The sequence below is a fragment of the Tasmannia lanceolata genome, unplaced genomic scaffold (assembly GCF_043159265.1).
Source record: "Tasmannia lanceolata isolate RefF3 unplaced genomic scaffold, GAP_Taslan_0.1 ptg000003l, whole genome shotgun sequence".
Taxonomy (NCBI): Eukaryota; Viridiplantae; Streptophyta; class Magnoliopsida; order Canellales; family Winteraceae; genus Tasmannia; species Tasmannia lanceolata.
Window position 1 is genome coordinate 22,500,245 of NW_027518680.1, and position 15,633 is coordinate 22,515,877.

The following is a 15,633-nucleotide window of genomic DNA, read 5'->3' on the forward strand; positions in this document are numbered from 1 at the left end:
AGTAGAGAAACTAAACATCCAGGCTAGTAAAATGAATCATCAAACCAGGGTGATTCATAAAGTGGTGGCCTACAACTTCACTCCAAGAGCTGGAAATTTTGACACCGTTAAACCCTTTGAAGCCCTCATGATCCACTGCATTATAATGAAGATTAGATTGAATCTAGGTTTTATTGTTTTAGGATACATGGATGAGGCAATCAAGAGAGGACAAGGAGGATTGCCATATGGGATGCTCATCACCAAGCTATTGAGGTATAATGGAGTGGACCTGACAAATGCCTTTTCTAGGAAGCCAGACCCTGTACTCAACTCCACCACCATAGTTCAGATGGGAATCAAGGATACTCCAGGGGCAAGTAACAGTGGAGGTGGTCCTAGTGCAGTACCAGAGAATGAGATAGATGAGGCTATGAGAGAGGCAGAAGAACAGGCTCAAGCTGAGCAGCACGAGGTCCCCACTACTGAATATCAGGGGCCATATGAGCAGCTTGTCAGGGATATGGGGTTCTTGAGGATAGGACTAGAGAACCTCACTACTAGCTTCGTGACAGCCGAGAGTCAGAGTGCCACGGATCACTCACAGTTGATGGAGTCACTGGCTTCAGATAGGAGAGCTAAGGCACATGAGCATACCGAGCTGTTGGGCTATTTCGGGGAGTCGATCTCTCCGATATTACACCAGGACTCCACCTCATGATCAGCCTCCTCCTCAGATGTGATGAATACACCATACACTTTTTCATAGCAGCTATACTATAGATCAGTATGCCATAGATGGTATATTCTGTTGCTGCTAGGTCATCCAGTTTATTTCAGCTTCTTCTTGCCCTAGATGGGCATTTGATGTAAAATTTATGTTTTCGTTTTGGTTGGATGATATGGATGTTGCCCAGTGTGGGCTTTATATTTAGTTGATGGATGTACATGCCAGGAGGGGCTTCAGTTTCATTTTGATATGGATAGTTATGCCATGTTTGGTATGTTTGTGGATGCTTTGGGATGGTTCCCATAGGGGCCGTGTTTATTTTTATTTAGTTAGACTCAGAGTTCCCATGTCTTTTCATTTGTAGTGGTGATGAGAAGCACTAGACTCTCACACCAATCCATGGAAGTCTGTAGTTATAGGATGATGAGAAGAGGGTCTGTCTCTTCCATCATATGGACATAACATATATATATATATATATATATATATATATATATATATATATATATATATCATTTTTTATATCATAGATGTGCACTATCATTTTCTTTTTCTGTCTATGTATCCATGTGCTTGTATCAGACAATGTTCATATCATCTCCATATCTTATGTCTGATCCTTATTCATCTGTATCAAAGTGTAATACTCTTCTGATGAATCAACTTGAATGGTTAAGTATGTCAAACTAAGAATTAAAAGTCACTCAATGTGTACTGATGCCTTCTGATGAAGGAACGGAACAATCACTTTAATTAATGTATCTAACAACTTTGGCCTCAAGGCCAGCATTCGAAATCATCAACTACTGATATCTCTCTTACACCTAGTGCATAGAGTTAGGGGGAGGGTATCACATTCAGGGGGAGCTTTCAAATCCATATAGGACCACATTCTATATAGACTCCTTCTTTTGAAAACTCATGATTTCTCTTCTAAGCTTATCAAATATTAAATCTCTAACATGCAAGCAAATGGTAAACTCAAAAAGGCTATATGGTAGATCTGGGCATATTCATGCTCAGGAAGGAGACTTCTCTACCCTCTATCATGGAAATTCCTTGCAAATGAATAATCATTGAAGCCCAAGAGTTCTATCTTAAACATCTTGAGTATCTCTATATCAAATTCCCTAAAAATCATACTTGCACTGTCACATTAAAGGGAATCATAAGCCCCAAGTGTGATTCTTGAGCTTTACTTAGTATAGATAACATCATCACACTTCATACATGATTGTTATTCTCTTGCAAATCTTCAAATCCTAGATATCTTCATCTTTGATAAATCATATTCTAGTATGGGGCAATTGTCAAGCCATATGACCTACTTACTTCACGTAATTGGCTGGCAATTTACATGAGCATGATTATGCCTACATGGCTCTAGTAATTCACATTGACAGATGCTCTATATGTCTCTCAAAGCTTTTGAATGATAACTCACTCTCAAGAGACTAATAACAAAAAAAAACTGCCTTTCATGACTTGACTTGAATGTTTTTCTCATTTTCCTTCATGATTGGCCTATAGACTAGTCTAACCTGTCATATGTCACATGTCTATCGATATATTAGGGCCTTTATAATACCCCTTACATGTTTCACCTCTTCTTCGAGCTATAAATTGGTTAAAACTGCCTTTTTGGATGAATGCCAAAAGGGAGAGAAATTTTGTGAATTGATTAGTAGTCCTTGTGTCATATGCATATCAACATGATATTGATGAATTATACTTGTGCATATGCTTAGGGGGAGGATATTAGTATTCATTTGCCTAATTCATTGATCATCCTGACTTCTAATCAATTTGAGTTTGTCATCATAAAAAAGGGGAGAATGTAAGCCCAAGGGTTCTCCCAAGGGCTCCTCATACTTTCACCCATGTTTTGATGATTAACAAACATAAATTGATTAGCTTTTAAGGACTAAGATGTTGCCTTGAGTGTTGTGATTGAAACAGGAAAAGAATAGTAAATAACATAACACAACACAATGCATGACTTGGAGATCCATGTGGAAACCACTTGAAGCAACTCAATCTTGATGGGAGCAAGCTCAAAGATCTCAAAAAAGTCAAGCATCGAATTGAGCGCATTGAAGATCATGTTCAAGAGAAGACTCAAAAGCTGTAAATCCGAGTATATGTTGTATCTATAACACTCTTGATGTTTTCTCTATCAAGGCACACTCTCTTAGACCCCCCAAAAGTGTATTTTTAATGTCTAAGGATTACAAAAGAAACCTTGAAAATTACATGAAAAACACAATTTTTGCAATCGGCGGTCGATCGACCCAACACCCTGGTCGACTGGGCCATTTTCAGAGGTGAAATTTAAGCTGGTCAGAAACCATGTGGCGGGTAGCCGGCCATCCACGGGCGACCACGACACCCCGATCGACCGAGATTGTTCAAAAATCATTTTTAAAATATGACCAGAGCTTGGCCGACGGGCGACCGTGATACCCTCGGTCGACCACGACCATGCGAAAATAGATCCGTTGGAGTTTCCTGTATTGTTTTAAAAAAGACCCAGTTTCTACAGTTTTGCCCTCCAACAGGTATATTCTTTCAAAGGCTATAAAAAGGGGATTGTAGCTCCATTTTAACTTGATGAAACCATTCTAAAATAGCCTAACACCCATTAACCTATTGGATTATCATTTTAAGTTTTCAGACATCTCCCCAAACACTTGTGCCTTAATTTTGATTACATTGAAAGTGTTGGAATTATGATTCTTTTGTTCATATTTGAGAGAGAGTTTGTAGTGAGCTTGATTGTATGATTCGCCTATCTAGAGGCTTGTGAGCGCTTAAACTTCTTCTACTATTCATTGTATACGCGAAGATGAGCTTTTCCCTTTGAGGAGGTTTGCGAAGAGGGATCACTACCTTGGAGGCGGTTTGGGAAGATGAGTGATTTTCTTGGAGGCGGTTTGCGAAGAGGGATTGTTCCTTGGAGGCAATTTGTATAAAGGGGGTTAGTCCCTTGAAGGAGTCAAGTTCTAAAGCTTGGAGATTCGGCGTGTGGAATCTCAAATAGTGAAAGAAAATTCGAAGGAAAGACCTTGGGTAGTAGAGTAGGTCCAGTTGGGATCAAACCACTATACATGATTGCGTCGTCTCTTATTCTCTTCTTCTCCTTCTCATGGTGATTGGTAAAATCTAAACCCTATTTTCATTATAATTGTTATTTGAACAAGGGTTAGATTCATAATTGTTAATTGTGAAAATTAATCTTAACATTGCACTTAACTAGGACAAAATTTTTAATTACCCAATTCACCCCCTCTTGTGTTGCCTATTGGGATTTCACCTAACCTTCTCATGAGGCATACAATCATTTCCTCACCCTGTCGGTGACGTGCCATCATGTTGTAAAAGGGTACGCCACCGGAAATATGATAACGCCGCCCGAAATTATATAACACCACCAGAGCTATGATAACGCCACTGGTATTTTAAATGCATGTAGTAAAAAATATAGGTATCGATGGTGTTCCTAAACTTTTCATGTAGCGTACAATCCTATGTTCACCTTTCCGGTGGCATAGCATTCAAGTTACTAAAAAAGAAAGAAAGGGTAAACCCCTCGGCGTCCTATATACATACCTTTCTATTGGCATTCCCCTTTGATCAGATAAATATCTGGTGGGAATTCCTAAACAAAAAATGGAGTAGAAATTCTCCAGTGCCTAACTTGGTAAATTTCTATTGAAAGGAAGTTACTACAATTGAAGTTTCTATAAGGTGAGGTGCTAATTTCTCAGATATCACATTAAACATTTGCAAAAAACAACAAAAAAAAACAGCTACCTCTCTCTTCATCCTTGCCTTCTTCACGGTTGGTTCCTCAAGAGGAACATTTTCGGTAGGTACAATTTGTGCGGGGGTGGTGGATTTCTTCAAACCAGCCTTCTTGGATTTCTTTGAGCCGGCCATTTAACCTTTAGATTGGAGGTGAACAGAGAGTTGGGAATGAAGAAAGAGGAAACAATGAACAGAGAGATTAGAAATGAACAGAGAGATGAAATGCTTGTAGTGAAAGAGGTAACGGTGGACGGAACTACTTTTACGTGGCTCTTGGATTAAAAACTTTCAGTAATGCGGCGGTAAAGAAGTAAGACGCCACCGTCCCATGATATATGTCCATGTGTCGGGGATCGAACCGTCTCTTCTTGTGAGTGACAGCTAAGATTAAAACAAACCGAAGGGTCTATGGGTTTAACCACATTTTCAAACCAAACCAAACCCAGCGGTGAATAAAGACGTCACCATTCTGTAAAAAAAATTTCCACGTGTCATTGATCCATCCGTCTCTGGTTATTTCAGATGGCCAGATCCAAATGAACTCAAGGTTTTTCAGTTCAAATACATGTTCAAACGAACTAAAAGAAGAGCGTTGTGCATAACACCAGCATATGCATTAATGCGGACAAGATGTGCATTAAATGTAGCTCTCGAAGATATACTAAGATAGTGAAAAGGTGCCTACAAAGATAATCATGCAAGTACTGCCTTCCACAAACTACGAGGAACTATATCTGCGCACTGACTATATCGGAAGGACATTGCGGTCTTTTTTCTACCTCAAAAATGAGAATTGTGCGTGTTTTGTCGTAAAGATTAAAGGTATCCGTGATCCGTACTATATTGCAATTAATGCACGCATTCCGTACTTTTCTCATTGTAATACAATGTGGCACTCAGAGTATGGCATAGTGGGTCCTACTATTGATTGATCAGAGCTGTCCAATCGATAAGCATTGCTTTGGATCTTTAATAATCCAAATATCAGATTAATAATCTAATCCTAACATCTAATAATATGAATCTTTTGTTGTTGAAAATGGATGGACAAAATTTCACATTTATGGAAAAATAAACATCATTAGATGTAATAATTATCTGATCATGGTATTCTTTGGCTCCCAAATGAACGGCTTAGATCAATCAGAGGTGGGACCTTCTATGCTTAGTGGGGACACCCATTGTACTACAACGAGGTATAATGCACTAAAATCTTCTAAGGCAGGAATTCTGACATCCAATAATGTGATTTTTTCTGTTGTTGAATGTGACATGTAGCATATGCGTAATTTTTTATAGGCAGTGAGTTTTCAACAGAAGGAACGAGTGGGGCCCACTCACATGACAAGATATAAAGAACATATCTGTCAAAATGGTTGGCCAAAGTCTCAACAAACAGCTAAATTGTTTCTCTATTAAGTAAAGAAGGTACCCACCCAAATTGTTTCTCTATTAAGGAAAGAAGGAACCCACCCATGTGACTTCAAATATACAATAAATAAAATCATTGACAAAAATTTTGTATGCTATCTGCTTTTGGCTTATTTGTGTAATAAAATAACAAGGAAACTGTGGGGCACCCACTTCATTTTCTATTTAATAGAACTCGACACCCCCCAGGTTAATTCTTCCACCCCCAACAAAATGTGCAACCACTTTTTTTCTTAGAGGTCACATCGCATCGGACATAAGAACTGTTAGGGCCTGTTTGGATGCCGAGAAGATTTTGATTTGAATTTCTCACATTTGCAGCCCTTTTTGCATTGTAATTTGGATCGGATCAAATTCTTGGATTTCTAATTCAACAGTTGACAGTGAAAAAAATCAGATTTCTAAATTTGCTGTGGAAATAAGAAATTGGAAATCCACAGATCTGGGAGTTTCCTTCACCCTCTTAGCCCCTCAACCTCTCCCCTCCACTAGGAAGTACCCCCTTCCCTCTCTGTCTCCCTCTACATGAGCTCCCGGATCTATTCAATTTGTATTCAAAACTCAATTCCATATCCAAATACAAAATGGGAGGTATCCAAACGGGCCCTTAATAGAATTGAAAATTTCAACTTCCAGTTGGAAGTTATTATTATAGAACTTGACAACGCCCAGGTTAATATTTCCACACCCAACTAAATGTGCAACCTTGTAAGTCACAATACGTTGGACATAAAAGCTGTCGATAGAATTGAAAACTTCAACCTCCAGTTGGAAGTTTAGAAATTTGCAAACGAGATTTAAATGTTATTGCATTACACATTTTTGAGAATTTTGATACTAAATCGTATAATAATACTAAAAAATTAACAAGAGATTCAAGTTTTTCAAGTTTTCAAACTATTTTCAGAGGATGAAACCCTAGGGCATGTTCATCAACCCTCCGCAAAGGCTTATCTCATTTTTGTCATTTAAGGAATGAGAAAGGATTAAAGAGATCTGAAGGTGGTGTTTGATGATGCTGAAATCCTCTCTACCCGATCTAGCGGTGATAGAGTTAATCTGTAAGCAACTTGTACTCACAGAAAAGATGTTAGCAGAACTAGAATTACGATATCTTAATAATTAAGCTAGAAATAGGAATCATAGGGGAGTTGAAGGGAAGGAGATTAAATTTAAAAGTATTACCAACGCAGATGGATGGAAAGGGATTGTGACTGAACTTGGTTGTTGCCAAGCTGCCTACGTACCTCTTCTTTGAGGATCAAGTCTAACGTAGTTCCATTATGAAGTAAGGGTCCCTTTTCATAGAGAATAGAGTCCTCAATGATTAGAATCTTACTGTTTAAGGAGTTTTTCCTGATTGGTCGTCTTCCCCGGAAGGTTAGTTTATATCTATTTTTAATAGACATCCTATTTCCCTTAACAAGCAAGTTATTTTTTAGTGAAGCAATTTGGCATCATATTCTTCTATTAGATTGGTTCCGTACATGGAATGAGAAACAGCTTTCCAGCTAAAGTGTGCCTGTAAGTCCTGCCTGTCATTTGCCCTGAATAGAATCCAATCAAATTCCCAGTATCATTTACACAACCAAAAGTCTAAACAGATCATAAACCCACCAAACAAGAAAACCAGTAAGCAGATGTAAAAAAGAATGAACATTTAGCTGAGCTCTCCATTATTTTGTAGCTTAAGTACATATAAATCAATTACAACTTTTCAAAAACTATATATCATAGTCTCACATCCCGCAGCATTCTCGGAATCAAGTAAAGAAACAATCAGAAAAAGGAGGCTGGAATTTTTACAGACAAAGCCCATTCATATTCATGGGCTTCCATTGAAACCTTGGCTGTGTTTCTTCATCTTTCCCATCTCCATTTCGCGAGTTAGTTGGCCCTCACTGCTTGATGCAGAAGGGTTGAGACCATACTCGCTGGTGGTGCGTCCACTGTATTCACTACTTGCATATTCCTGGCTCCCCAATGCCATTTTCCTGAATTTCTTCATATCTTCATTGTACTGGCTTGAATCATAGTCCGAGCTTCCATAAAGCATGCTGTGCCCGGGTGTAACACCTTCGTTCAGATTATCAAGTGACACATTCCCTTCCAAGGCTCGAACTATCTGCCCAGTTTCAATTTATAGTGAGATAATAGAGGATAGGTAAATTTAAACATGAACTAGTAAGAACTTGATCAAGTAACCACAACATGATAGAGATTAACGTCAAATTAAGGGAACTTTTGTTTTCTTTAGAAACTGAAGGAAAAGATCAAGTACTAGACAGCGTGAAAAATCAGAAAAAAAACATAAGCAGTTCAAACTCAAATAACTTGATTGAGAAAATCAACCAAAATTTCAAGTCTATAAAACAAAAGGTAGAGAGATGGTGTTTTGGTTGGTTTTCATCTTTGTTCATGTTGCGGACCAACCATATAAAGAAAGAACAGATAAGTAAATAACAAACTCACTAAAGCCCGGGCTCAACTCGAAAGAACAAAAAGGAAAAAAAAAAACTTAGAAGTCATAACTCTGGGTGCTTGATTAACTCAAAAGAGATGTATTACAATTGTGAAAGCGCAATTCCACATTTAAAATTTTGGATTCCCCAATTAAAATTTTAGATCTGATACAATTACTCTAACGATACCTGACTCATCTGTGGTCGACGCCGTGCAGAATGGCGTACACAAGCAGCAGCACAGGCAACCATTCGTGCCATCTCATTGGCATTGTAGTTCTTCTGCAACCGTGGATCTAGAAGTGCATCGTAATTGCCATCTTCCACTGCTCGCGTAAGTAAAGGCCTTGCCTGCAATGTGAATCAATTAAGTCTTCAGATTTTTCAATACATTCCAAGCTTATTTTATTGCAGATAGCATCTGGGGAGATCTCAATGTGGGCACAAAGCCATGAGTACAAGATTTGTACAACTATGCATTCAAAACTTGCAAGGAAAGAGAACTTGAAGGGCTACTAACCCAGTCCACTAAGCTATCATCCATGAAAGAATTAGTCATATCAACTGGTTGGCGTCCAGTGATCAGCTCAAGAAGCATGACACCAAATGAGAAGACATCTGATTTTTCTGTGAGTTTGCCACTAGATGCATATTCTGGAGCCAAATACCTGTGAGTTGCGAGCATGTCAGTATCTAAAAACATTAAACGGAAGCTATGGATCCTTCTTATTCAGACATGGAGGGGCTGTTTGGATACGTGGATTTCAGAATCCAGGTTTTAGTTTGAAAGCGGTGTAAAATTCTGGATTTTATAATCCATTATCCTGGATTTTAATTAACGAATCCAGGTTTTAGAAATCTCTCACCCATCCTGAGATTTCTAAAACCTGGAAACACGGGACGATCTCCTACTCTCTCGCTCAAAGGACAGAAGGGCAAGAAATCAGAAAACGACGGACGGTCTACGTCTTTTCTCTCATCTCCCATCTCCCATCCAGGATTTTGAAGAAATCCAAGATTCTAAAATCTGTGTATCCAAATGGCCCCGGATGGTTCCGGTAACCTAATCCATGCATTAGAAGCAAGAAAATAGACCAGCTCAGTCCCCTAGCTTGAACCCAGCTATAAACCAGTGCTATAGATCCGCTCCCAGTCACCAATGGGTCCAGACCCAACTAGGCACTCAAACTGAACAAAAAATGCAACAATTGAATGAAAGAAGAAAAAAACCAAAAATACGAAAAAAAAAAGAAACAGGTTGAGGGGTGCATTCATTAATATTTTTTTCTTTTACCATTCAAAAAAAAAGAAAGAGAAACATCCTCCCTGGCCCTGGGTCTGTTGTCAACCCAAAACAGCTATGCACCAATGAGATTTGCCCTCTCTTCTTGAAACAGCAAAACCCCAGACCAGACATCATAAGGAAGTCATGCCATTCATGAATCAGAAGAGGGATTTAACTTACCCGAAGGTACCCATTACTCGTGTGGAGACGTGGGTGTTGTTATCTGAAGAAAGTTTAGCGAGCCCGAAATCTGCAACCTGTATAAGAACTCCATCAATTAAATGATGCATTAAGTAAAGAGAACAACAAAAAACCCCATCCAGAACTCCATCAATTAAATGATGTCTTGAGTAAAGTGAATAACAAAAAACCCACCCTGCTTTGTCATTGAACAGTTAAAATAACAGAATCTTTTGAGTTTTTAGTAATGATTGGAATGTGCCATATATTATGAAAATAACGAAATAACCGAGTTTGGAACATATCATTACATATAACGGCCAAAGATTTGAATCATACCATGGCTTCAAACTTAAAATCAAGAAGAATATTGGATGCCTTAATATCACGATGAATAATTTTAGGATGGCCTGCAAATTAGCATCAATTCAGTAAGAATGCCCGGTTCATCAACACCTTTTATCAGAAAGAGACCACCAATAGTTTAGAACAGTAGAAAACAAAGAAGAGTGGGAACTCACAGTCCTCATGCAGATATGCAAGTCCTTTTGCGGAACCCAAAGCAATTCTTACCCGGGTAGCCCATTCCATGGTTGGTCGCCCCTTCCCTGAAAGAACCAAAGTTTGGACCCGAAAGCCCAGCATCTAGTTAGAAATTCCCAATTACTTTTCCTTGAATAGACTTTAGTTATCAGAACAGCAGGAAGTGAAGGGAGAATGCTAGCACGAAATTGAAAATATGCTATTACAGGATCCAAACTGACTATAATTTACGAGCAAAGCATCCAACTATAATCCTAGAATGCCAAACATGCCAACGACCGTAAACAACGACTTACTCATAATTGACATGTAGTAACCATAATCTTAGACGATTTTATTGAAATATGTAAAAGAATCGAAAAGGGAAATTCATAAAAATCAAGTTTTTTTCATTTTAGTTCCCTCCAGCAGTCCAGCCAATTAGATGTCTGCCCATCACGATATAAAAAGAACTAAAATTATGTTGACATCCAAAAAATATGCACGACAACATATTCTGTAGTTATGATGATACATAATAAGAAGAGGAAAATGATTGTGAGCTTGAAGCTCATATAGCTTATTTGAGCTTGAGGGCCAAAACACATGGGTCCCACATTTCTTGTGGTGATCCAAACCATTCATTTGCAAGGCCCCATCATAGATAGGGTGTGTACCAAAAATCAGCTCCATTGGATCATCCTAACCCCTCCAAAAGCAGAGGGCAAAAATGGGCAGAGTTGTGGCAAACGGTGTCTGTCCATTTTGCCCCCCACTTTTGGATGGATTAGGATGATCCTATGGAGCTGATTTTTGGTACACACCCTATCTATGTAAGGGCCTTTCAAATGAATGCTTCGGATCATCCTAACAATGTGGGCCCACATGTGTTTGGGCCCTCAAGCTCATATAAGCTATATGAGCTTCAAGCTCACAATCATTTTCCTCTAAGAAGAATATTTGGGTTAATAAAATTGCAAATAGAATAAGAAGGGATCAACTTAAAGGTGATATTGATTAAACAGCAACAAAAACAGTTACGTGGTAGGAGCCATAAGTGGTCTTGAAGTGGAGGAATGACGTCTTAGGTGAAATATTCTATTTACTTAAAATCCAACCAAAATTTGCCGCAAATTTGTGGAGGTAAACAATGACAATTCAAGACAACGAAGTTTTTGGTACTTAACAGCATTATATGTGCTAAAAGTGTGCACAACAGAAATTAATTCCTGGAAAAAAAAGGCTTACCATGCAAATGGAACTCCAGTGTGTTGTTGGGAACAAACTCATAAACAAGCATTCTCTGGCCCCCAGAAATGCAGTATCCGACCAGTGAAACAAGATGCTTGTGATGTACACGGCTGATAATCTCAACCTCTGCCTGGAACTCACGTTCACCTTGTCCACTGCCAGATTTCAAACTCTTGACAGCCACTTCTTTCCCATCCCGGAGGATTCCTTTGTGAACGTATCCAAAACCACCTTGTCCAAGTAGGTTGGCATCAGAGAACCCATCTGTTGCAATCGCTAGTTCTTCAAAAGTGAAAGCGCTCTTTGAAAAACCAAGAACAACACCAGGTGATGGTGGAGGAAGTGGGTTCTCAGATACCGAATAATTAGAACCAGATCCCCCACTGCTGTCTATGACTGGAGGGGAAGGACCATGGGCCGGTGAAAGTGGTGGACGTGACGCAAATGCTGGTGGAGGAGGCAGCTTTGGTGGAATTTTGACAACATGGTCTGACGGAGGTGGAACATTGTGTTGCCAATTCTGAGGCCGTCCACCATAAAGATCATCTGAAGTTATCAAAGACAGAAAAAAATGAATAGTTGAATTTCAATAATGTGAAAAGATCCAGGGAGACCATTCAAAAAAAAAAAAAAGGATTCAGGGATACTAAAATGAATATAAGATTAACAAATAATGTGTACTTGCTCATAAAACATACAAATTCTTTTCAACACAAAGGCCATTAAAAAAATAGATTCAGGGATACTAAAATGAATATAAGATTAACAAATAATGTGTACTTGCTCAAAAAAGATACTAATTCTTTGCAACACAATACCAAAGTTACCATTATCAGGATTAAGAAATGCAAGGTCAGGATCAAAAGTCTGGCCTGATTGTTTCGTTCTAACTTGATATGAATTGATTCCCAACTTCCATAGGTGATTAAAACCCGCAAATTGTACACAAGAATTTAATAACCTTTTATGAGTAGCCAATGAATGAATCTAAGAAAAAAAATGTAAGTAGGTTTGCATTCGTCAACGCTTTTCATTCTTTGACTTTTGAAGTGAGCAAAACGGGCGGAAAAATCGCTTGGAGTGACTCCGCTTCGCTTCAACAATTCAGCGGTTTTAGCCGCTTGGAATTTGGGATTTGGACACACCGGCGGATCCGTCTGGGCTTTCTGAACACGATTCTTCACTTGTTTTAATTCTCCGCACAGGAAAAAAAAGAACAAAAACACTGCCGAGAATGGTTAAAGAACATAACCAAAGCAAGCCAGTTATAAAAATTCATCTTTCTGAAATGCATAACTACAAGTTGTTCTTTTCAATTCGTCCTAGAATGATACGCATTTCTGTTAGGTGTGGGCAGAATTATAAACAATGTGGATGCACATTGGCGGTTGTTCTTGTTAGTGGGTTTGCACTTTCAGTTCTTTACTATTTAAACCATTGGAATTTCATTGCATAACAAACAAGATGCAAAGACATTTCAATACTCACCATTAGAGAAGGGTGTCGTCCCAGAAACAGAAACAAGTAAAACTAAACATAACTCCCAGTTAATGATGATATTAATTATCTAGTTTGCTTTCCTTAAAGCGCCATGGCATTACCATTTCCTAATCCTAAAGAAAAATTTCAATTTTTAACTAAATAAAGCGCCATGACATAACCACCCATAAACTCCTAATGTAGATGGTTTGGTTAGCCACCAATGGCTCCTCATTAAATTTTGTGGGATTTCTTATTTTTATCCAAAAAAAAAATCTTGCATAGAAGAAACAATAGCCACCAATGTTTCCTCATTAAGTTTTTCTGGATTTCTTATCTTTATCAAAAAAAATTAAAAAAAATAAATTCTTCTTTATCAATAGAAGAAACAATATTTCAGCATTATACATTAAGATCTCCAAATCCTAAAACAACTCCATTGTGTTGCAATTGTGACCATGGTTGAAATTTCGGATTTCGGTGGAGGCCGACACCGAAATCACGAAAACCTGAAACGGTATTTTATTTCAGCCGAAATTTCGACTTTTCTGAAATTTCACCCGAAAAAACCTGTTTTTTTTTAATTAATTTAATATTTCACCGAAATTTGAACGAAATTTAATATTGAATAAAATATTCTTTTCTTTGTTTCGCAAGATTTCGGCCCGAAATTTTGAAATTTCAGGGGTCCGAAACCGGTACCGAAACTGAAATTTTAAACCATGATTGTGACCATATATAGAATTCATCATACAGAGATCTCCAAACACAATAAATTTCAAATCCATGACTAGAGACAAACCAGGAAACAATTCTCTGGCTTTCTAAATACCACATTTCCCAAACCCTAAAAATTTCCATTTTCACAACACCATCGATTTACCATCAGATCTCGTTTCCATCTCCACATTTTGTAATGGAGATTTGATAAAATTAGTGATTTCAGTAAATTTTATTGTTCCATAGTCAATATTCTAACAAGAATCGAACTCCAAATATAGAGAAAATCCAAAAGAATGTAAATCAAACTTGCATAGTGGTAGAAAACATGATTGAACAGATAGTTTAAAAAACTCAAATATGATTCAATTGTACAAACAAGGTAATGCAGGCAACAAATTCAAAACAAAAACGAAAACAAAAACAAATCAAAACAAACCTTTCTGTGGTGGTGGTGGCGGGGGTGGATATACATAAGGCACGCGATCCCTTCGCCTTTTTCTCTTACAGCATATGAACAGTATACTAAAAAAGGCGAGGACAATAGCTCCAGCAACAGCAATTCCGACTACGAGAGCAGGCGATATGGAGCTCGACGATGATGAATCTGGTGGTGCCGGTGGCGAAGTAGATCCGCCGGAAACAGGCGACGGCGGTGATGAAGACGCCGATGCCGGCGGAGGAGGAGAAGATGAAGTTGCCGGCGGCAGGGGAGATGATGATGTGGCAGGAGGGGGAGGAGAAGCTGATGTCGCCGGTGCCGGCGGCGAAGATCCTGTCGGAGGTGGCGGAGATGAGGCTGGAGTTACTGCCGGAGGCGGAGGAGAGGCGGCCGGAGTTACGGCAGGAGTTGCAGGTGGTGGAGAAACAGTGGTGTTAGACGGCGGAGGAGCGGCTGCCGGAGTTACAGCCGGAGTTGCCGGTGGAGGAGAGACGGTGGTATTTGATGGAGGAGGAGCGGAAGGAGTCGCCGGAGAAGAGGTCGGAGGAGCGGTGGTGGAATTTCCCGGAGGTGGCGACGACATTGCCGGAATCCGATCGAGTCAGTGTCAGTATAGCACTGGCCGGAAACCTAACCCTAAAGTGTTTTTGCTCTGGCCGTTTGGGTTAGAAATTTGGTAAAAAAGATCGGTTAATGGCCGGGTGAAGGTTTTTCCGACCTTTATTCTTCTGAGTTCTTTTTCATGTTTTGAGCCTATATGGGAGTTAATGAACAGGTGTGAGTAAAGCCTGGTGTGTGTAGTCCCTACATCTTCTCGTAGCCGTCGGATGTGACCTTAACGATCAGAGGTTCCTAGCCGTCCGATCAGACCGTGGAATCTGGAGCTCCTCGCGGCTTGACATTCTAAATTACGAAAATATGGAATCCCTTTTCTCATCGTAGGTGACGTGAAACGCGTTTTGGTATTGTATTTGATGTCAAATTCAATTTTCATGTTGCAGGAGGCTACTGTTACTGGCACTACCATGTTTTGATAAGTGCACAAAATTACATTGTCTTTTCTGTTTTATTTTGCTTCTAAGAGGCTTTTTTTTATAAGAAAGAGAACCATCAATGTTTCATGTATTTGATTGGAGGATACTTTTGTGAGGAGTAGAACTTACTCCAAAGCCCGTGCAAGTTCAACATTTGTTGAACAACTGTCACATTTAAAAATACATTATATCATCCAAAATGACCAAAACAACCCTATTTTATTTAAAATGACTAAAATACCACTATTTTTTAAAAAAAAAATGGAGCAAAATACCCATATCTTATAAAAAATAACCAAATTATCCCTATT

The 15,633-nt window shown here is 38.9% G+C and overlaps 1 protein-coding gene across 1 annotated transcript; it reads right to left on the reverse strand.

Moving 5' to 3' along the window:
- Window positions 1-7,590: 7,590 nt before the first annotated feature.
- On the reverse strand, window positions 7,591-15,239 carry LOC143853888 (proline-rich receptor-like protein kinase PERK15). The gene is made up of 8 exons (XM_077363590.1): window positions 14,286-15,239; window positions 11,645-12,193; window positions 10,396-10,482; window positions 10,214-10,284; window positions 9,875-9,951; window positions 8,930-9,077; window positions 8,599-8,760; window positions 7,591-8,072 (listed from the first exon to the last, which is right to left on the reverse strand). The coding sequence occupies exons 1-8, from the start codon at window positions 14,869-14,871 to the stop codon at window positions 7,773-7,775; spliced, it is 1,980 nt and encodes a 659-aa protein (XP_077219705.1). The 5' UTR covers window positions 14,872-15,239; the 3' UTR covers window positions 7,591-7,772.
- Window positions 15,240-15,633: the final 394 nt, after the last annotated feature.